The sequence below is a fragment of the Atractosteus spatula genome, chromosome 5, assembly GCF_055471065.1.
Source record: "Atractosteus spatula isolate fAtrSpa1 chromosome 5, fAtrSpa1.hap1, whole genome shotgun sequence".
In the NCBI taxonomy this organism is placed as follows: domain Eukaryota; kingdom Metazoa; phylum Chordata; class Actinopteri; order Semionotiformes; family Lepisosteidae; genus Atractosteus; species Atractosteus spatula.
In genome coordinates this window covers 34,750,947-34,774,602 of record NC_142710.1, presented here as the reverse complement: position 1 = coordinate 34,774,602, position 23,656 = coordinate 34,750,947, and the positions used below count along the sequence as shown (strand labels likewise).

At 38.4% G+C, this 23,656-nt stretch overlaps 1 protein-coding gene across 5 annotated transcripts in view; it reads right to left on the bottom strand.

The window, feature by feature from the left end:
- The window catches only part of sh3pxd2aa (SH3 and PX domains 2Aa), a 142,321-nt gene that overhangs the window by 106,870 nt on the left and 11,795 nt on the right, over positions 1 to 23,656 (bottom strand). For 4 of the 5 annotated variants that reach the window (XM_088917581.1, XM_088917583.1, XM_088917582.1 and 1 more), the window contains exon 2: positions 15,164 to 15,244. In XM_088917581.1, the coding sequence (XP_088773707.1) occupies positions 15,164 to 15,244 (81 nt within the window). Of the gene's footprint in view, positions 1 to 14,827; positions 14,887 to 15,163; positions 15,245 to 23,656 lie in introns of all 5 variants that reach the window. The other variant, XM_088917584.1, reaches the window with a different exon arrangement.

Sequence of the window (23,656 nt, the reverse complement as noted above, 5' to 3'; positions counted from 1 at the left end):
CAGTTCCTGAAAACACACCTCATTACTTGTTTCTTCTCAACCAAGCTAGGTCACAATCCTGAAGCACAAGTCTTAAAGAAGGCCGTTCTTTTTCTTTTATGTATTTGCTAGTTAAACTGCTCATTTGCTATCCCAACCTCCAAACACCAGCGACATCTCATGTTATTTAACCCTGTCTGTTCTTCACTACACCTATAGCAAAACATATGCTTTGGGGAATGAATGCAGCAAATTTATAAACGGTTGTAATATTTAAAAGAAATCTATTTTGCAATACACACCCAAATGCCACACAATGAAGATGCGGGAACATGTATTGAGAGAATCTGTACAATCCAATCTAAACCGACTTCCAAAATTAAATGACATTGGTTAGGCAATTCCTGATTTTCCATTCGATGAGCCAGAGCAGATGAGCACATGCCCTGACCGCAATCCCACTTTGGAACGGCCTCTCCCATGTGTTTATCATAGTGCTGAGGGGTGGGGAGGGAAGATGGGCTCTTGGACAACAACCTTCACTTGACTTTCAGACTAAGTGCTACTTGTAGTCAAATTCAACAAAACAATAATTAAAATACAAAATATTTATCAGTTATTAATAATATAAAAATAAAGATGTTCAAGTGGGGATTTGTGCCAGCATGTGTCAGTTGCAAAAAGGAACAAGTATCAGTTAATTCCAAGCTGAAAAACCGACAGGAGAAACACAACATTCTGGCTGTTGAGACACCAGAAGAAAGCTTTTGCTTTATATTTTTCAGTGTGGAATTAACCAGTGCTTGTTCCTTCTCATATAAAACTAAATGCATATCTTCTTATATGAAGTATGTTGTCCCTTTTTATTTCTCAGAGTGCAATCCAAAAATATAAAGTAAAGTAAAAAAAAAACATAGGACACCTAAATGTGAGTTATACCTTTTTTGGCTGTGTTTAAGAAAAGGGAAGGTTTGCAAAGAGAAAATTACTGAAACTAAAATTAAACAAGTAAATGACTTGTTCTGGCCTTTTAATGTCATAGAGCCTATTCCTGTTGCTGTTTCACTCCTTTCAGTTGTTAGTTTTGACCTATGTGTTAAGGAGCAGCCAAGAACACCCAAGGTGTCTGATGTGGCCCACTGGTGATAATAAGTCTGGCCTCGTTCTGTGCTCCTTTCCGCTGTCAAGCAAAAGAGAAACAATGAAAATAAAACACATCTTGTACTATGAAGGAAAAAAAAATCCTGTGGTTTAAAAATAATATTCTAAATATTCATTCATCCAATAAATAGCCTAGTTTATTTCTGCTTTTACAACTGTTACAGTTTTTCTTGGAAGGCGCAAAGAAAGGAAGACTTAGTTTCACCAGACAGTAACCATTTGGACAATGACTTTTCTTCCTCAGAATATGCGGTGTGAGGGGGAAAAGAAGTGGAAAAGACAGAAATCAACATCTTTCATCAATACTGTTAAACTCCCAAAACCATTAATGTTGGTTCAAACCCAGATGTTTTCATCAAGTTTGGGCAGCTTAAGCCCAAGTAAGCTGAGGTGAAAACTAGCATCATTTGGCTTGTTACTGAAAAATAGTTCTCAAAGCTTCAACCCTGAAGTTGCAGTGCTGTCAATGTGCCATAGGAATGACGCACAGGAGTCTTTGCTCTGACTCGCTGACCCAGGATTAGCAATTCCCAAACTGGAAGGGTACTTAACAAAAAGGAAGAAAAAATATTTCAGTTTTAGTCCATGGAAAATGAAACGACTGTTACTACGTGAACAATCTAGATGCATTTCTCATAATTCTTTTTCCTCTCAGTTATGCGTTTCGCTTCCCTCAAAATTGCAAAGCAAATCAAAAACAAATTTATAGAATAATCTAAATTGAATTTTCTCAATAATCAGCAGGTTGCTATGCATAAATTTAATTAATTCCGCCTTTTAATTCATAATATTAAAGGGATGTTCCTCAGGAAAAGAGGAAAACTAATCGAGAGCATAAATGAACGCTGTCCCAGACAGTGGAAGAAGCTTTGTTTGGGAAGAAGCTGCACAAATCTGGAGACCTCATTGGGATCAATACTCTTTGTACTGTAAGTGAAGATTGATCCCCGATCTGGACATATCACAGTCACAGTCTGGGGCTCAAAGCATTAGAGTGCAAACTCTCCAGGCAGTAGCTGGATAAACAGACCTAGCTTAATACAAATACGAGAATCCAGAAAAAAAAAATAGAAATTCAAGTCTTAAAAATCCACATCTCACCTTGTTGGATGGTGACATCAAAGCAAGTTTTATTGTCAAAGCCAAATGCATACACCTCCTACAAGAAAATTATGATTTGAATAGTGATGTTAAGAGCTTCTAGTTGTATTTTAAGCATTCATCAGTTAAATATTATATGCTCTGCTAGACTACACAGGAGTTTTGCAAATGAAGACAGTCAATGTAGTGCTGCTGAAAAATACACAACAGATATTTGTTATGTTATGGGGGTAATTGTTTGGAGAAACAGTGATGGAAAAGCATCAGGAATTTGTAACTCCTGGGGATTATTGCTTCACTTTTTTCTTCTGCTCTAATAATTGTGTCGTTAGAAGCACAGGAAAAGATTGTGTTGTATAATTTCTACTTTAGCATATTCATTTCAGAAAGCTTGTATGACAGTTCTACAGTACTGTATGTGCACTCTCTCTGAATTTGTTTTGGGAATATTGAAAAAGTCTTGCACACTTTTCAGTAGGGTAGGTAATAGTGTAATCTATCAGAAACATTACATTATTTTTTCAAAGTAGGATAAACTTTATAAGCATTCACTGAAAATCCAGACAGTGGTCAGTATAGAATGCTCATATGACATGTTATTTCATAAACATCATCTGACTGCTGAAGCAATTGTTAAAAAGTAATGAGCAACAGGCTACTGTACAACATGGTTAATTTCCCAATACACTTCCTCCCAAAAACTTCCCAGAGGAATATTTTTTATAAGCATTTTTTTGTTGTTGTTGGTGGTTTTGTTGCCAGGAATAATTCAATTCGCAATTAGATAGAACACAAGCAACAGGATCTGCAATAACAAGAATATTTCATTTGAATTACTTACCCCTTTTCACCTTAGTGAATTTTCAGTAGCTTGATGTGAACCTGCGTAAAATGGTCTGGGCCTCAAGCAAAAGTGGAGTGACTCATACAGCACAAAACAGTTTAAAGCAAAGGAAATATTTCATTGACCATATATCTTCAGATAGCAGAGAGAGAGATTATTGAAGCACGCACTCAGGAAGAGCCTACTTGTTCAGGAACAGTCATTAGAAATTTATTAACACTTCAAAGTGTTAAAAAGAGAGACTGTGAGCTTCACGGGTAGGGGGGCTGGCACAGACAGACCTTGAGGGAAATTCCCTTTATTTTGCAAGCATTTAGAGCTAGTTGTTGCCACAATACCATACACACCAGCATTTTAAATTTAAAAATTAAAAATTTAGCTTATTGCTTTACATGTGAGAAACCGCACAGGTAAATTTGGACAGGATATGAGGGATGCTTCAGTCCCTACTACTCCACAAAAAGTAAAGACTGACCGAGTCCTGACTGGAAACTAATACAAGCATATCAGCATCAAAGGTATATGGCTGCAGGAATTTGAGATATCTTCAGAACAATGCAGCTTTAATCTGAAATATGGTATCCTAACTTGCAGAATACGTTGGCATGGTCATTCTAAAAACTTCACTGCAGAAAAGTAAATAGATTAAAAAAATGCCAAAAAGTGTTGAATATAAAGCTTAAGAGGTATAAAAAACACAGATAATCCCATTTAAAGCAACAGTTTTTAGCACAACTCTCAATACTGCTTACAATAAAATTGCTCCTCTTTGAATTGCTCCCTATATAGAAAATAAAACCACAAAATCAGCTAAAAATCTAATTCTTCCAGGGTCTCTGGTATATGGGGAAAGAATGAATGAATGAAAATCTTACATATTTCATAACCTTCCCAAACGTTTCTTAATATCAAATAACATGAGGAAAGTTAGCAAACTTGAGGTGGATAATCAGCTCACCTAGCTTGCTTAAGAGTTTCATCGCTAATCATGAAGGTCTTATTCAGCAATTTTTTAATAGAAGTCAAGGCACCAGCTTAAAAAACATGCCTTTTATCTTGTTCTTGGGTCCCACAGCTCTTTGTGTAAAAATGTTCATCCTATTCAGTGTTAAATGCACTTCCCCCTTAGTTTGGCTTTGAACAGTTTGAAAACTGTTCTCTGATTCCTATTTCACTGCTGGTTCTGAAGAGCTCCTTCAAGAAAGACAGTCCTTTTACCCCGACAGCATAGGACATTCTTTCGAGAAGGAAATGTTTCAATGTCTTTAGTTTAGAAAATGGGAGATTAATAGGAATTCTAATGGATGCTTCCCCCTTAGTGGTGATTTTATTTTATTTTTTTATTTGGAATCACAACTGTTTTTCTAATACAGCCAACGGAATATGGATTTTAGCTGTCCAAAGCTCAGCTTTATGCTTAGGACTCTAGTAGTGCAGGAGGAGAATGAGGATCTGTGTACACGCTTATCTGTGAAAGCCATTCAACTTTAAACACTGCGAGTTTCTCAGCACCAGATCGAGGTGTGGCACATTTCTCAGTCATGTTATCACAAGACCAGGCACAGTGGTTGCGTGTTTTACGGAAAGGTGAGAAGATACTAAATAATATCCAGCTTACATTGGGGTGATCTGTCACATGAAGAATGCAGGTTACAGTCATAGCAACACTAGTGACATCTAAGCCATAGCCCTGTGCTCTGAGCAAGTGCTTTTACTAACTGAGCCACTCAGCAGCCCCTGAAATTTTTTATTATCCAGGGAGTGGATAAATAAGGGAATATAATTAAGAATAAAAAGACTGGTATTGATCTACTCTGCTGGGAAATACAATGAGTACAATCAAAAGTGCAAAAAAGTGTCTTCTTCATCAGTTAGTTGTACTGGGGTTGAAATGGAAATTGGATTTCAAGGCCAGACAAAGAGGAACTATGAGCAAATACTGACCTGGAAACAGTATTTGGTATTTAGTATAGCAGGCATGAAAAATGAATGACCTCCCCATTAATCTGCAAATATATTCCGTTTAGATTCATTCATATACATACAATACATAGTGAATAATCGTTTGCTTTAAGAATGTGCTCAGCACTCTAGTAAAAAAAAAACTTTAAACGATAGCAAAACCTAAAAAGAAAGCAAAACATTACAACTGCAGTAAAAAATATGTATAAGTTGAGTCTTTCTGCTGCTCATTCACATCACTCCATTGTATAACACTAATGTTATTATGCTGCCCTAAAGATGTACACTATTCTTACTTTTATTAAACTGTGGAACACTGCTCTTTCACTGTTGGAACTGTGCTCTTCTATACAGCTACAGCTGGGAACCAAAAAGACCTCCAACCCCCTTTAATCATGTATTCTTTCATAAGAAACAGTTGGTTTTTTATCACCTGGCCAGAACTGTGGGTATAGCTAAATATTTCTCAGTTTCTTCTCTCAAACAGAGGATTGTGCTCAGGGACAAGAAAAGAGCTGTGTTTGAAGTGTGGGTGTTTGGCTCCAGCCTTTCTCTATTGGCACAGACATTAAGATATGAATAGAACAGTATTTTACAATTTGGCTGAACAATTGAACTCCTAATAAAAGGCACAATATAGTGCTTTTATAATAGCATGTTTGAGTTAACAGGACAAGGCTTGTTACATACAAGGACAATATGCTACAAAAACAGTAATATGGTAATTATTTTGAGATAAAAGGTGCAAGCAGCAGTAAATACAATAATGATTCAGTTTTCAACTGATTTAGAGGATAGAGCACAGAATCTCCAAAAACCCGTTCAGAGCATCACATATTACATTTGTAATATAATATGTTTGTCTTTTAGAGTTTTGATGAAAACATGAGGCTGTATTAATCTAAACACAAAACAAAAGTGTAGAATAAGAGTAAGAACATTTAAAACTGTGAACAGGAGGATGTTCTTTAGACAATAGTTTAAGGGAATCTGGAACAACCTATCTAGTCATGTTATTGAAGCTGGTACCCGACACTGGCTTCTTTCAAGAAATTACAGGATGACATCCCCTGATAAATTAGCAATTAGGATTTAAATGAGCTAAATGGACAGAACAGCCTTCTCTTGTTTGTAACCTTCGTAATGTTCTGCCTTTAATTATCACGGTTCTTTTAAGACACACGGATCTTCCAGACAACAATAAACACATGGACCAAATTTAACATTGCTGTTATTCTGTCAACACGTCAATTACAAGAGCATCACATTTAAATTGAGACACTCCTGTCTTTACATTGCAGAATGAAAAAAGACCTAAACTTTCATATTAGATATGCAGTTCATAACACAATATAAAAAGTACCCAGGTTTGAGTCTGCTGCTTTCAAGGCAGACAGATCCATTGTACCTTTCCAAAAAAAGGCAAATATTGAACAGTGTGCTGTTTATTTTATCTTGTCTGTGACCAAGGTTGCGCAGGGCTGTAACGCCTTCCACCTTCAGTTTGCTTTCAGAAAAGGAATTAAACAGCTCAGCCTTAATATATGCTTGATTAATACATCAATAGAAGATGAAATAGCTAAGATACATTATTTGAAAATATAAAGAGAATAACAAACAGGGCTGAGGTAGAAATCTGAAACAGTGAGTCAGTTAAAGTATAAACTAACCACACAGAACTCACACATTTATTTAAATCAATATAGCCTGATGTTGACTTCACAGATGTCTTTGTGTGGAAAATGTTAAACTGCAGCAAATTTGGAGAGAAGTATTACTTTAGGCTGAAGATTCCAAACTAACTAACATGTGGCCTGACTGTCTTAATTTCCAAGTGTACAAAAAGTGAGTAAGAAACTGAAGGAAATTAGTCAGAATGTCCATGATACTTGTCAAGTTGCTTCAGAACTTTTTGGATTGAAACTGCTGCTGATTCAAGTGTCTATCATTCTCTAACGGAAACTAGTTTGCCAGAGCTTACAGTTATATACTCTTTGATTGAGCACGTGTATATTTCCAGTGCTTTGACAGTAACAGTATTTAGTTGGAAGATTTTTTGTTCTTCCTCACACTTGGAAAGCTCAGCTCAGTTCTCCCTTCACCTCTTGTTGTACCAGTCGATAGTCCACTCCATGAGAAAAAGGGCTTCACTTATAGATAACAATTACACAAGTTCAAAGCAAGATGTCTAATACTGCCTTTCATTCCATCAAGAAACTTAGAAACATTTATAGTTTCGACCTCAATGAGAAATGGTCATAATAAATCACTGCCATCAGCATTATGTGTATTTCCATGATTTGTGCTACTTTCAGATTTGGTCAGCAGCCATATGATATTGTTAACTCTGAAGAAAATAAACACTGTTGTCTTTCTTACAAAACATCTAAATCATATAACTTACTCTTCAGCACTTTATTATTAAAAAAAAACTTAGTATTGTTTGCCAGGTATCAAGACTTCTGAAAGAGACAATAGCCATAGTACCCAGACATCCAAAGGAAAATGAAGCACGTTTTACCTGCTTTTGAAGAAAAACTAATTCAGTTTTTCTTTTCTCTTCCTTTTGTTTTCTATTAAAATTATTTCTTCAGAAACAAGCGTTTATATATCAGGAAAACCTTTAAGATGGGGTTAAGTAAATAAAGGAAATAGGAAACTTCAATTTCATACAACTCCTTTTTGGAAAGCACATCTTAAAGGAATTTAATTAAAGATTTAACAGTTCCCCTAGAGACCACAACATTCTCAGCCAGCACATAAATTGGTCACATCTGAGGACCAATACAAACTCTGTGACACTTTAATGACACTGAATATGGGCCAGTCTACACACCAATTCCTTTTTTTCCTCTTTGGAGTTCCGATGGATGGAACTAAATCTTGTCTGGATGCCACTAAACCTGTTGTGAAAATAATTGCAACAGGAATACATCAGAAAAAAAGGAAAAAGGTAAATTTACCTACTGCATGCAAGTGGGGTGAACATCTGTTTTTAATTAGACATTGTGCTAAGTAAATGTCTCTGAAACCATTACAATACCCCCAAAAAGGATGAAGCTAAGTGTATTACAGATAATAATGAGCAACATTTAGATTATGAAATAGAAATAACATCTTACAATGATAAGAAAAGAGTAGTCAAAAATTTGGCAGATGACATTTAATGTGGACAATTGCAGGGTGTTACATTCAGGAGGCAGAAACACTATAAATATATAATGAGAAATGAAGAGCCTAAAGAGGCCATGTAGAAAAAAAAGTTTTCTATGTAGATAATGACGTTTTAATCTTGGAGAGAGTAGAAAAACAAAATGTTGGAATATATAGACTTTAAATGAAAGAATGTTAAGTTAAAGTTGTACAATGCAATCGTAACACTAGAGTATTGTATACAATTGTGGTCAACATATTACCAAAAAGATATTACTTTCTGCTCTGGAATCAGTGTACAGAAGATCAACCAGATGCATTCCAGAGTTCAAAGGAATATCCAGCTCTAGAAAAGATAAGATTACGAGGAGACCTAATATAAGTATTCAAAATCTTGATATAGTCAAGCAATTAAATTCTTCAAAATCACACTAAAACATAAATTATATGTGGAAACTATGACAAAGTTAATTTATAAAGGAAAACAGGAGGCACCTAATACAAAGGGTTGTGGGAGTATGAAACTAGCTACCTAGCTATGTTGTTATAACTGAATAAGATGTTTAATCACTTACCTAATAGCAAGCAAATGAGAGTCGTTTTACTTCACATACCCTCATTTTCTGGAATTGATGATTTAAAATTAACTCAACTCATCACAACAGCTGTCATGTCAACACCAAAGAGATAAACAGAGCATTTCAACATCTAACAATATGTGTTATCTGCACTAAAATATCCGGGTGTGTCACTTGATTTCTAACATCAACAACAAGCAATAAATCAGATTACTACTACCTAACAAAAGTCCACATAAAAAAATGCATTTTAACATATGAGAAAATAGCTATTTAGGAACAAGTTGAGGTTAATCCCACGCTGAAAGATTTCGTATGCAAAATTTCCTTCAGGTGTGACACAGCAAAAGTGTATTTTTTCTTAATTTTTACTTTCTGGCAAGCAATCAACCTCTGCATGTTCCTACGCAACTTGCTTGGTGATGCAGCTCTGAATCCAAAAGTTTACTCAGGTCTTACTCTGAAACATTTCTTATTGACTTTAAAAAGAGCCAGAACAAATGAGAAAAAAACTGTAACAGCTACTATGATGTCAATGAGAGTCATATAGGCTTGGACACCATATAAACTTGAGTCATTCCTTTACCACTTTAGGTTTTTACCCACGGTGCTTTAAAAATGTATATTTTGTTCCTCTCCTGGTGACTAGAATCATAGATTCCAGAAAAACTCCTTAAAAAATGTGAATCTATAATTAAGGATCGGTATCTTTGTATCTAGGCCTGTGGCCAAATGTTCCAACTCATTGGTGTTTTCTCAGTTACCTGGCAATAGGCTGGTGATCTAAGAATTTCCTGTGTTAGAAGACTAGGCATTATCAAATGACAGACCATTCATCCTTGTAATTGACTATGTGGAGGATTAAACACTTTTGACGGCACCGTCAGCCTTAAAAATAGAATGACAAATTCTATATATTTTGAGATCTTCAGAAGAAAGAATAAAATAAATACCTTTTAAAATTTTGCAGCAGAAAACACAATGTTTCGATGAATTCAATTTAAAAGAGGTCAAATGGCACAAATATATCCACAACACATTCTTCACTGTCTTCCTCGGCACAGAACCCATTTATGGGATATTTAAAAAGGAGGTTGATGTATTATTAAAGCTCTCAAACAAAAATAGAGAGACAAGGTTCCCCCCCCCCCCTCAACATCAGCAACCTACATGCACTCCAGTGCACTTTTCCTATACCGCAACTGGAGCAGCTTAATTTTACAATTAAGCTCTCTTTCTACTTTCTGAATCCAGGGGCTTGCTTGATTGAGCACACCAGAGATGGTATTAATCTGCTTTGTTCAGGAGAAGGGATTTCCAGAAGCCTCAATCAAAACACTTGTCAGGGGTGAGGTGTGAGGTGGGGGGAGGTGCAGGGGGAGGGGGAGTTAATTTCAACCTACAACAACCCCGAGCAAAGATCTTCACTGGATTGGGGGTTGGAGAAAGGGCAAGAAACAGTCCTAAACCAGTTATTTCTACAAAAAAGTAGTCCACCATTAGCATGTTTTTGAAAAAATGTTTTCTTCCAGAATAAATTTAACACGCATGGTCTAAAAAAGGGGGGGGGAAATAATTACAGACTTAAAGGGCTTAATCTCCCTTTCTTGAAATAATAATGTAATATGTCAGAAGCTTACTCCTTGTCTTTTTTAAAAATAAAAAAGGATGTTAAATGGAGTGCCGTGATATTCTCTTATGAATCTTATGAAGTGTGATTAACGTTATTAGATCTTTTCCAGTTTTTCCATACCGACTCAATTAAAACCACATAAAAAAGAACAGAACCTTAACAAAGCTTCTCCCAAAAGGTAGCTTTTCTTCAATCCATTTCTCCAAATGCACATATTTTCACAACAAATGTCTTGTGGCCAAAACGCAGGTGTTGAATCCTAAAACTTAGGAGTATCGCAAATCATGCTTGACCCACCCAGTTAGTTCTGCTACGATGGAAACCAAGACTTAGGTCTTCCACGGTACAATACAAAACCTCTGTTACTCGCAGATCACAAATTCCTTGCACTATGATTATACTGGTTTGTGGGGACTATGGTTATTTCCTGTATGTGCTCACTCATTTTCAGTTACACAAAGCATCAGAAGGATTTTGTTGGTAACAAGTAAATTATTAATCTGGAAATATAATGGCAAATGATTACAGACCTACTGCAAAATGATTCTCCAAGTGAAAAGTTATCTACCAAAGTGCTCGATGAATATAATTAGAAGCATACGAAGAATGCTGAGGTTTATCATTTCCGGTACTTAAACAATTAATGGTCCTCTTTCTAATTTGGATTGAAATGGTGTTATTTAAACAAATTAATTAGGGGAGATTAAATCAAGTACAGTCCTACGGGTCCGTATAAGCATTTAAAAAGCCCCATCCAGACATTTTTAAGAGAAAAGTTCTAAGGCAAAAAGTTAAAGATTTTTTTAAAGTTATAACTCTACAAGAAAAAATACACATATACACTACTTACGAATCTGTGTTAATATATTAATAAATAATGCACATCACCAGTTCAATTACACTTTGGAATCATGGGTACTGCCTTCAAATTAACCTGTTTCTTTGACAATTCCTTTGAACTTTTGAAGAAACAAATCATGTTTGACCAGGGATATTTTTGTCACAACCCCTAATCTCTGGTTCAGTGCAAATGACACACGAGCCGGGATATCCTGAATTATAAATCTTGGTCGTGTGCAGGCACATATTAAACTTGGGCATGTTTTCCCCACAGCTCAATGAATCTAGCTAATAACAGGGACTGCAATGAAATGAGACAGTGTTGCAACTTCTATTTCTTACAAAGGAGTGACTCAGCCACCAGCAGGGACTCTTTGCACTACAACGCGTTTACAAAAGTGCTGCTCCAGTTCCATCAAATAAAATGGAATGGAAATGGAAATGGAAAAAGGATGTTTCCTGCAAATGCCTCCACACAGCCATAAAACAACCCTGAATGCCTCATTAAGTACCTACAGTACAATTCCTCTTCTCCTTAATGGATAAAGGGAACATGGGATGGAAATCCAACCTCCACTCATTAAAGGCTCTTCTTCTTCTTCGCATTTTCCCACTTATGTGGGGTCTGCTTGTTTGCACTGATTTTTCCACTTCGAACGGTCTGCAGCATCTCGGCAGGTGACTTTTACGAGGCGTATGTCGTCTTTCAGCCGATCCAGCCAGCGCGTAAATGGTCGTCCACGGGGCCGGCGGCCTTCCACATTCAATTTGAGGGCGGTCTTTGCCATTGATGTGTCATTGCTGCGGAGCACGTGTCCATACCATCGCAGGCACGATTCTCTCATTTTCTCAGTGACTGGGGCGACTCTGAGTGTTTTTTGCACCCCTTCATTCATGACATGGTCTAGTCTTGTCAAGCCGAGGGTCCATCGCAGCATCTTCATTTCCATTGTATGGAGTGCCTGTTCATGTTTCTTTGTCGTTGGCCAGCATTCAGTTCCGTATAGGGCCACTGATCTGACCACTGAGCGGTAGACTTTGGATTTTAGGCGTAAAGGGATCTTCTTGTCACATAGTACTCCAAGGACCTGCTGCCATTTCATCCTAGCGGCGCCGACTCGCGTCTTGGCGTCTTGGAGGGTAGTACAGTCGAAGTTGACACATGAGCCTAGGTACTTGAACTGTGTCACTTTGTTCAGTTGGACCCCACCAGCTGCGATTGTGCCATCGGTTTGATCACCGCATTCCAGGTACTCCGTCTTCTTGATGTTCAATTTCATCCCGAATCGTTCAAGGCGCGTCTTCCACTCCTGTACTTGTTGTTCGAGGCCGTGTCACGTTTCACTTGCTATCATAACATCATCAGCATACAATATCGTCCATGGATGCCTCGTTTGGATATCTTTGGTCACTGTATCCATGCAAAGTATGAATAGCAGAGGAGACAAGGCTGAGCCTTGGTGGACGCCAACATTGATCGGGAAGGTGTCTGAGGTTCCAGCTGCGCAACGTACTGAGCTAGTGGCCTTTTGGTACAGGAGCTTTGTCCAGCTGACATAGGCTTCGGGAACGTGGTGCTGTCACAGCGCCAGCCAGATGAGATCATGCGGTACCCTGTCGAATGCCTTTTCCAGGTCGAGAAATGCCATGTGGATCGTTTTCCTCTTCTCGTGGTGCCTTTCCATCAGTAGGCGGGCTGCGTGTATGGCGTCTGTTATTCCACAGTTTTTCACAAAGCCGCATTGGTTTGGCGAGATATCGACGATGGTTCTTAGTCGTGCGTCCAGCACACACTCGAAAATCTTCATTGTATGGCACAGCAGCCAGATCGGCCTGTAATTGGAGCAGTCATTAACGTCGCCTTTGCCTTTGCAAATTGGCACTGTGATGCTGGTTTGCCACGTTTCCGGGGGTGCCTTTTCCTCAGTGATCTTATTGAAGAGGTCCGCGAGCCATGCTGCTCCTTGTGTTCCAAGGAGCTTCCATACTTCGGCTGGGATGTCGTCTGGGCCAGTTGCTTTGCCACTTTTCATCTTGTTGACGGCGGTGGTTACTTCTGCGATTGTGATGGTGGGTACTGGGCCGGAGATGGTATCGGCTCCTGGTAGTGGAGGATGCGGAAATTCCTCATTGCATATTTTCTCAAAGTAGTCCTTCCAGTGCCGGAGGATGTCTTTTGGCTTCTGCAGCATCTGTCCATTTTCATCTTTGATGTTGATAACGTGTCCTAGGTCTTGTGTGGCGCGGTCGCGTGCCCGGGCGAGTTGGTAGATCTTGTTTGCCCCACCAGGCGTGTCCAGTTGATCATAAAGGTCCTGGTAGTGTGCCGCCTTTGCAGTCGCCACGGTTCGCTTTGCGGTGGATTTCAGTGCGCGGTATCGTACAAGATCTTCTGGGCATTTTGTCTGCCGCCAGGTCTTGTAGGCGTCCTTTTTTGCCTTGGTTGCCTGCTGCACATTGTCGTTCCACCACCAGGTCTATTTGTCAATAAAGCGCCGGTTTGTCTTGAAGCGGCGCATGTCTTGACGCGTTCAGCCAGGTCGTTCCAATCTTTGCCGACTGTTGATCTTGGATTGGGCACCAATGGTCCTAGTGTCGCCTTCACGACAGCTCGATGTTCTGGTAATTTCCACCATTTGATGCGTGGTTGGTCGCGCCGGGGTTTGGACTAGGCGGACTAGACGGACTCCACTCATTAAAGGCTAAAAGCACTAAACTCCATAATGGTGGAGAAATACCTATCTGCAATCACTAGTCTTGGGTACTTTAAAAACCTGGTTTAATTAACATTGATATTCAGTGCCATTAACCGACTCAGAGGCTTATAATTACAGTTTTTAAACTTTTAAAATTCATCAGAGATATGACATGGCATTTTGTTTAAAGAAGGGGCAAGACCAGGTATAGTAAACTACTTTTGAAACATGTTCTTAACCTTAACACAGATAAGCCATCAAGCTAGTAACAACAATAACAACTAATCTAGTAGAACTAGCAAGCTTTAAACTCAAGACAAAATAGGACAACCACACAAGACACCACTGAAATAAGAAAGAACCAAAAAGCAAGGTTGTATAAGCAGTAATTGTATAGCAGTATAGCAAGACCTTTGCCAAGCTAGGAGACAAAATGAAATAAGGACACATATAAGATGATGGTTTCTTATGTTTGATTATTTTCACCTTGCCTTATACCTCTCTAGGAGTAGTAAGTGAACAAGTGGGGCTTTTCCATTCCAGTCAGGCCCCTCAGATTCTCAATGGGACCTTTCAGAATCGGCCTTCCGTGATTGAAACATCATTTCCTGTGGAGCACACTGACCCCATTGATATTCACTTCTCCTCTGCAGGCTGTTCACGTTTACCAGAAACACCAGGAGACCCTAAACACACGCTAACCCATACCTGCACACTAATTCCCACCAAAAAGAAAAAAAAAATGTTTATACTTCAGACTCCCTCCCAACACAAAAAATGATCAGGAAACATTTTGAAAGAGACAACTGACACAAAGTGGTCAATATCTGAAAGCAGTTACTGTGATTCCATTATATCTGATACCCAATTCAGAACCCACATGAAACTGATTTATAGGTAAGTCCAGTGAAGATTCTGCCATTCTGCCTGCCATTATTCCTGCAAAAAAAATGCACAACTGAGAAAAGAAAAATATAAAGATGATTGGTTTTGACAAGGGAAAACGATACCATATTTACTCAAATTTCAAAGACCAAGAAATAGATGGATTTTGTAGATTTGCCGATGAGAATTTCAATTTTGCCAGCTGATAAGTTGTGGAACAAAGGCTGAGCATGTACAGTTCTATAAAGAGCAGACACGTGCTGTGTTGTGGGAGAACTGTAGATCTGAACTGTTTGCGGGATTCTGAAATGCTGCCAATGTTTTTCTTTACCTGCAGGTCGAAGAATTTACTGTATCTCCTGTAGATTATCTGGGAGGTGGAATCGGAGTATGTGACATTGATGAGGTACACCTGCCAGAGAAAAGAGACAAAAAACATCACAGTTAGCCATTTAAAGCAGTTCCTGTGACTGAAATAAAAAAAGAAAATGTTCAAGTAACACCTCATGTTTCTACAGCCATAATCACACAAGGTGTACTCAAAAATCTCACAGAACCAACTGACAGATTAACTCAACCAACTGATTTCTAACAGAAGTCATGAGAGTACACACCATTTGACGGGATTCACCTCCAAATGACCTGCTCCGAGTATTGTTCTGTTACTTGGACAAATTTCAGAGGTAAATTTGCAATGTCAAGAATTAAAAGAGCTAAAGGAAGCTTCACAGCTATTACACAAAAGATCTCCAGAAGACATCAGGTTGAGTTAAGTGGGACAGGATTTTTCCTTCCCAGGAATGGGAATGTTGACAGTTTTGATTGGCAAAATACAGAAGTGGCATTATAAAAAAAAAACTCTACAATACAGTAGAAAAAAAATATAATGTTTTTATTCCCAAATCCTCCTATAAAGACAGATTTTATGATAAAGTAACTGCAAATAGATTTGACATCAAATGATGAAATAAAGAAAATGAAAAATAAAATCTTATGGTAATAAAATTGCATTCAAAATACTACAGGATTGGATAGACCATTTAAGTGTACAGATTTTCAGGGAATATTTTTAAATTATAACAACAGCATCATGTGACAGCAAAAAAAATACTCTATATATATTCATTCACTTGTTAAATTCCTTCTCCCTAGAGACTGTAGTTGAACACAATAAATAAGGATATTATCCAACTTACTTTGATCATATGTTTTTCCTGTACTGAAAAAGTTTAAAACTTTATAATAGGTCTGAATCCTTCTACTGAAGGATATTCCAATTTAAAAAGATCAGGTTTCAGACACCAGTAACTAATTTGAGTAAAGTCGATATTTAATTATTTGATCATCTGATTTCACCAGTCTAAAATCCCCTCCCTTTGTCTTCTTTGCAGCTTTTTTGTTGGGGTGGGGGTATTATAATGGAGATCAAAGCCTGGTACATTCCTAAAAGCCATCTGGAAAATGCTACACTATCACCTTGGCCACGTTATTTTTACAAACACAATACTGTTAGAAAGTTGGACCTTCCCAAAAACTTATCCACTGACTGAAATATGAGCACTAACATTAGTGAAGATACAATAACCGATCATCTGGACAGATTGGGGGGACAGACGTTTTGTGAGACTCTGTCCATCACCTTGAAACTGATACCTAGGGAATGATAGGGACACAGACGGTCACTACAGATCTCCTTGTCAAACATAAGCTGAAAGGTGTCTGGGACCTAAAGGCAGGCATTCAGAAGATTTTGCAAGTTTTTACAACACACATGTGCCTAAAAACAGAATTGAGTTCATATCTTGTCAACATTGTTCAAATAATTTTAAGACTATTCCCTCATTCAATAAGGCGTAATCCACTATATGCCTGTACCAACTTCCATCAGTTAAACACACCTGTTTAAGATTTTTTTTCAGCTACTAAGGTGACCGTTTTGAAGGGATGGAAGTTGTTATAGTTGTGACTGGCAGATCACATCTTATTGAATGGGGAAGAATAGAATCTTAAAACTAGCTAGGACAAGATATTCCAAAATCTTGCCAAATGGGAAATTGTAGAAAGAAGTCATAAAATCGTCATCAAAGCATCCAGAAGTATGGCAATGAAGATAAACAACCATGTTTATTGAGCTGCATTTTGGCCCACAGACTGATAACAGAATGGTACAATATGAAAATTCTTCCATCATTAAAAATAAGTGCATCAAGATCTCTGTTGGGTTGATATCTTGCAATTAATGAACGATTATGTTGTTAAAGTGCTGCCACCTTCACAACAGGAAGAGCACCCATAAAGTAGAGGATGTTGACAGTTCTGATAGGACAGGTGGGTGCAAGTCAAGGCCATTAGACTTATGAGTCTTGACTAACTTCCTTTTCCTGCCTCAAACTTGCTTTTGGGCTAATGAATGGAGGAATGATAGAGCACTATATTATAAATCACTGCCATTTTAGTGTAGATGTTTGTAATAACTGTAAGAATTTTGTATGTCAGAATTTGGAATGTATCATCCACAGACAACCATGGGAACACAGCTGAGTTTTTTTGTCAATGCCTTACATCCAGGGCCATAGGTTTTACTTTTATAAGTCATATAGTCATTTGATATTCCATTCATAAAAGGATTATACCATCATGGGGTTAACATTTACTCACATTAACCTTTCATCAATCTTATTTTCTCAAGATAATTTTGTAAGGCATATTTTCAGCTCACTTCCTATTACATGGCCATGCAAACCTTGGTATCCTGACACATGACTGCATTGTTTCTTTTCCTGTCGCAGCTGTGTGTTTTCTGTTGCCTCATCGCTTGGCATTAGCACGGTAAGTGAAATTAACATTTTGATGTCAGTTATCTCCCTCAGTCTCTCTCATCCTAGCGTTAATCCCGCATCAGCAGGATTTGGTGGTTTGAACAAAATCTTTGAGCTGACGCTGCCATTAAATGCAACCGAGAATACTCCAACCGGCGCGTCGCTCCGCCTGCCGTCAGAGTAGTTATCTCCCTCAGTATAGAGCACAAATCAAAAAGCCTGTATCCCGGGGACAGAGAAACCCAATGCATGGTAAAAGAAACACATTAAATGTTTAGTAATAGTCATGGATCAGTGCAGGAGGTTTAACCATACACATAAAAAGCAGAATTTGACAGTGTCTGACTGAGTGACCATTATTATTAGTCTGTACATCAAAACTTAATTTCCCATTTTAGTTAACAATCACAGAAACAACTGAGAACAACTGTAAGAAACAGTGCAGACTGGCAGTATTCCAGGTTTAAATCAATCCCATCTGACATGCTGGCTGCCGATTCTCCTACGTGACGCGCAAACACACAAGCCACTGCTTCAGCTCGAAGTGAGCGGGAGCTTGAGTCATAGGTTTCAACAGAACATCTGCACACAAACACTCACACAGGACTTTTCTGAGACTTGTTTTCAGTAGTGAAATGCCAATGAGCCTTCTTTTTTCTTAACAGCTTGAAGCTTCTAAAGACATGACTCCTTATTATGTGGGAAAGTTCAGTACTGCAGGCAGGAAGTATATGCACTGGAGGAATATGACCATAAACCACCATATTCTACTATTTTTTTATATTAACTCTGTTTTTCATATGCACATGACCATCTGTGTTTTTCCTGTCCTAGCTCATGGATATGAGCACTGCAAACACACACAGGAGAGAATGTGAAAGTGTAGGCAGACTCTTCAGACCTGCCCATGTTCGAGATCTTTTAACCCATCACAGGAAACATAGGTTCAGCACAGCTTGGAGGTCAGCAACGGCCTTCACCAACATCACCACATGCCTATAGGCACCCAGGAAGCTGTGGTGGCCTGTGTGTCATGAGGTGCCCTTGCCAAATAATCCCAATCTACCAGTCACAGTGCTTAACTTAAAAGGAAGCATGTAGCATGTGCTCTGAATTTTTACTGAACAAACGTAGTTTAGGGAAATTCATTGGGTTCATGAACATTTTGTCATCAACAGGTCTCATGACCCGACCTCGATGTCTACCGTAAAAGCCGCCAGCAAGAAGCTTGTGTGGCCACTGCTGGAAGCAATACAAACTGTACATCTGCCATACCAGGATTGCACCAAGCTGCCAAGGCCCTCTTGCGGACATTTGCCACATTTCTCCTGCAGAGCCTGGACAAGCTCGTGCTTGTTCTCAGACTCTGAGTCCTAGTTTCCAAACATCTCACAATGGTTTAATGGGGGTCAGGTCTGGCAAGAAGGCCTTCCACATGGCATAACTGTCCCAATAAAGTCTTTCAGAACACAACCATCTTGTGGATACGTGCTGCACTTCTGCAATGTTGCTTAGTCAGGTTTACCCAAGAGGAAAGGTAGAAAGTAGAGACTTGGTCAATGCAGCACCATGCTATTAGGTTGCCATCAATCACTACAACCACTTCTGCAACACCTAGACACTGACATTTAGACCTCCTAATTGATTGAGCTGTTGTACACAACAATTAATGTATTACTCTGCACGCTTTGTCCAGCACCCAAAATGGTAATGAGACAAAGGCTTTTTTTAAAAAACAAAAAGCTGGGCTGTTTGATCCATTTTTTGGGTGTTTAATCCTTGATTTTCAAAATGGAAAAAAATCAACTAATCACAATGATTGACACCCAAAGAAGGCTCCATAGCTGAAATGTTGTGTTTCTTCTCTTCTCTTTTCAGCACAGAATAAACCTTTACTTGTTCCTAATCACAATGATGCACACAATTAATTAACTAACTAGAATGACACAGAAACATTAAATTAATTTCAAAAATCAATTTTCTTCATAACACATTTCTCTACACATGGCTTATGGACATTCATTTGTTGAATGATCAAGAGAGTAAACAAATTTTAGCACAGAAACACCCAAAAATGATTTTTCCTCATGACTTTAGTATACTTTTAGAAAGAATAAATATCAACACAAAAGATGCACTTAAAATACTTCAAGTCCTCATTTAATATTTTTATTCAGTTTAGACACTTTCAAACTTTCAAAGCTCAAAACAATGATGGAAATGTGTTGCTGTTACTTATATAAAACAAAACACCAAAGGAAAAGGAAAAGACTGTTCAGCCCCCAAAACCCAGACCAAGCTTGGCGAGTTGTTTCACATTTCCTGCTTCCTCTTTGTGCCCTCCAAATCACCAGATTGTATTCCCGAAATTCAGAACCCATGATCTGTGAGCCATTGCTCTTACCATCTGTATAATCTGTACTAACGGCACGTTAGATTATTTACAGATAATGTTTCCAAATGCTAAAAAAATACACCAAAGTTCCAGAAGCAGAAATACATTGCAAAATTCCTGAAAGTGCACTTATCCATTTTCCAAGTTTATTCTGTGCCATAAAAAAAATGCAGGCACATCTGAAAAGCCTCATAATGGAATTGTTTTAAGAAGTAGGTATCTGAAACCAGGAGCCAAAAGACACTGAAGTCAGGGCCAAGCGTATGTCAGTCCCACACAGTATAACTTTTATCGCTTGTTTATTTAAAAATATGTTTATAGTGGTAGACCACCCTGGCTCCCAAGGAAAATGAGACAGAGTTGTTACAGAAGTGGTCAACAGTTATGCTCCCTCTAGCTTTTAACCTCCTTTTTTTAAGTAAACGCACTCCTTCTTCATCTAAAGAGAAAATAAAGTTTCCACTGACTAAATGGATCTGCCCATTTGTTTAATTAGAGATCACACTTTCAAGCCCATAACCACCAGTTCCACTCTGTACCGTAGGTCACAGATATGTTATTTTAAATAAAAAGGTAATCCACCAAAGCAATGACTTACAAACAAAAAGTGCTGCCAGGATAAAGCCTATTGTCAGAGGGGCTGTTTCAATTGGAGAAAGACCAGCTATTCCTGGCTGACCTCCACAGGGCAGTCCAGTGTCATTGTAATCTTCTGCTACTGTGGTCTTGATGAAGGATTATTTATGTTATTTGAATTTTCCATTTATGTCCCTTTGTATTTGCAACATGACTTATCAGGCTGCCTCTGTTCCCCTCTGAGCTCATGAGAACTCACTATTGAACTTATTTGAAAAGAAAACCACAGGTGTATCACATGTTAAGTCATAGAAAAGCTGTAGGCTAGGAAAAGAAAATTGTAAGAAAAATCACATATAGATGGAAGGAACATAAGGGAGAATTACCATATTTCTGTTGAGATCAAACCTTTATCAACATTAAATTTTGTAGCGGCATTGCTTATCCAATGGCACTGCACAAAGAGGGCTATACAACTCTGTAATTCTGTCTCTAAATGTATCTACATTTTAAAAGGTTTAACTTAATAATGAAATGCATTTATAGAGTGCTTTTCATTCCCAAAGTGCTTTACATATAGGCATGGACCTATAGTACTTCACACCCACCTGGGAGCAGCACAGTACAAGTCAAGTCAAGTATAGAAATTAAAAATTACTTCACCAGTTGAGATTAAAGTAACTTTAGGTAGGTCAGTTTGCACAATCCTGGGGTAGTATTTAGCCAGGACACAAGGTTGAACAATCCTGCTCTTACAAACAGTGGAGCCTTTAATAAAAGAGTAATGTAGACGTCTATTTAACATCTGAAGTATGGTACCTCCTACAGCAGTGTCCCCAGTCACCTGACTGAGACATTCGGTTTGGGGGAGGAGTGCCAGCTTCTAGGTGATCAACAGCACCTACAGATTTCCATTGGATGTCTCTTCCACCAGTACTAATAAGCCAAGGCTCTGCTTAGTTTCAGAGGTCTGCTGAAATCAAACTGGGAAGTGCAATGTTGTTAATCTAAATCTTTATGTACATTTTTATTTATATATCCTACAACTTGGACCTCTGCCCTGCTCTAGCCAGATACTTCCTAGGCTGTTGGGTTTTGTTCTATTGGATAGTTCCTTTTTTTTGGCATTGTTACTGTTTAACAGTACAGTGACACATAAATAGTTATAACTATATATAGTTTGAACTGAGCAGATGATGTATTTTTGCAAAAGCCTGATGAAGTGCTCGGTTGTGAATTTCAGAATGAAAGCCCTGCAGTTTATCTCGTTCAGAGCATTGTGGGTTCAAGTCCCAGCTATGCCAAGGTCTCCGTTCTTGATTAAAAAAAAGAGGGACCTAAAACTGGCAGGGGTTCAGTGGCTGGAAAGGAGAGAAAAAAAATCTTTTCAAAGCCAGCCAACTTGCGCACTACACACAATTTCAGTTGAAAGCTCAATAGCTATTGCACGTCAAAAGAATAATTTTGTTTAGATGGCGTTGAAAACATGAAAATGATATGTATGCAAGTCAGTAACCCAAATCCAAACAGATATGATAAGAGCCATTGTAGTTTGCTTATTAGCACACCTTCTGAAGCAGCTGAAGAGCTGCATGCAGGAAAAGGCATTCTGGCACTGTTCGATCTAAGATTATATGCCAGCTCTAGTGCCAGGGTTATAAAAAGACTGTTGACCTGAATGGCATGCTGAGATGCCATGTTCTCTTCCTTAGGCGTTTCACTTCTACAGCTGCCTGAGGTACCAGGGAGACAGACACTCTAAGAATAGAACATAACACACAGCTCTTTACTTATAGCACCCACTTACAGCAGGGCGTTTAACAAACTACAAACTGACAGCGTTTTCTCTCCTGTCAAGTAAATAGGAGCTCATAGTAGCACTATAGACAAGCAGTCCAGACACACATCGAGTTGCTTCACTGGTGCCTTTATTTTAACAGGAGCAGAATGGGGCAAAGACCCTTCTATCTCTTGACCTCATGACTCTCATCTCCTATTCTCTTGAGGCACTGGCCTCCTGAACCCCCACCCACAATGCTGTGAACTCTGATTGCCTCTCAGTGGTCTTCTGCTGCAGAAAGGACAAGGATAAGGCTGCACAAAGCTTGCCACTGACAGAAAAGTCCCTGGGATTCCACCAACAGCAATGGGCAACCAGCGGCTGTTGGCCAGACAGACCCATTTACTCTCCAGCACCGCACTCAGCATTTTTTTCACTGATCTATGGTGTAGTCCACAGTAGTAGTTTTTGTTATTTGGATAGGGAATGGTAAAAAAAACATGTCTTATGACACATACTTGAAGGATAAGGCAGAATGAGGCTCCCCAACATACACACCATCTCTCCAGAAAGTAAATAAAGCACAAACTTTCTTCACTTCTTATGCTGAACTTTAACAGCATGCCTCAGCACACTGTAGAAACCGTAGATTCTACACTCAAAGTCATTTTGTGGAGCTCTAAACTGAATGCTGGATGATCAGTGCTGCACAATAACACCATCTGCCAAGACTTTGAAAACAGGGCAAACAGAGAAGGTAAATGGTGTTTTTATAACAGCCAGGTCACTAGGTTAGATGCAGCTGATATATTTGTTGAGACAAGATGCGAGAATGAACAGGCACTTCAGCCAGGTATTTAACCTCAAATTTAACAGATGAAGTTAAAAGAGAGGCACTGGATATAAAGCAAACATTTTTCAGTTCTGTTCTGTGCATTCTGTGTAAACGTACTCTACAAGAATGCACAGCTGTTATTATTCATAATAATATCATCTCAGTCAAAGTCTGGTCCACTTTAATACGAAAAGGGTGGATTTTGTTTTTTATTTTAAAAATAACAAAGATGTACTTATCTCAAACAAGCTTAACATAATAAAGATTAAAGTAAAGAAACAAATCCAGTGATTCAACAGTTATTGTACAGACAGATTAAACAAGTGTCTCAAATGTTCTACTCCTTGAATAAAATAAAATAACTTGCAGCTTGAAATAAAATACATGGAAGGTTCAGTCACAGGACTTATCTTAAAGCA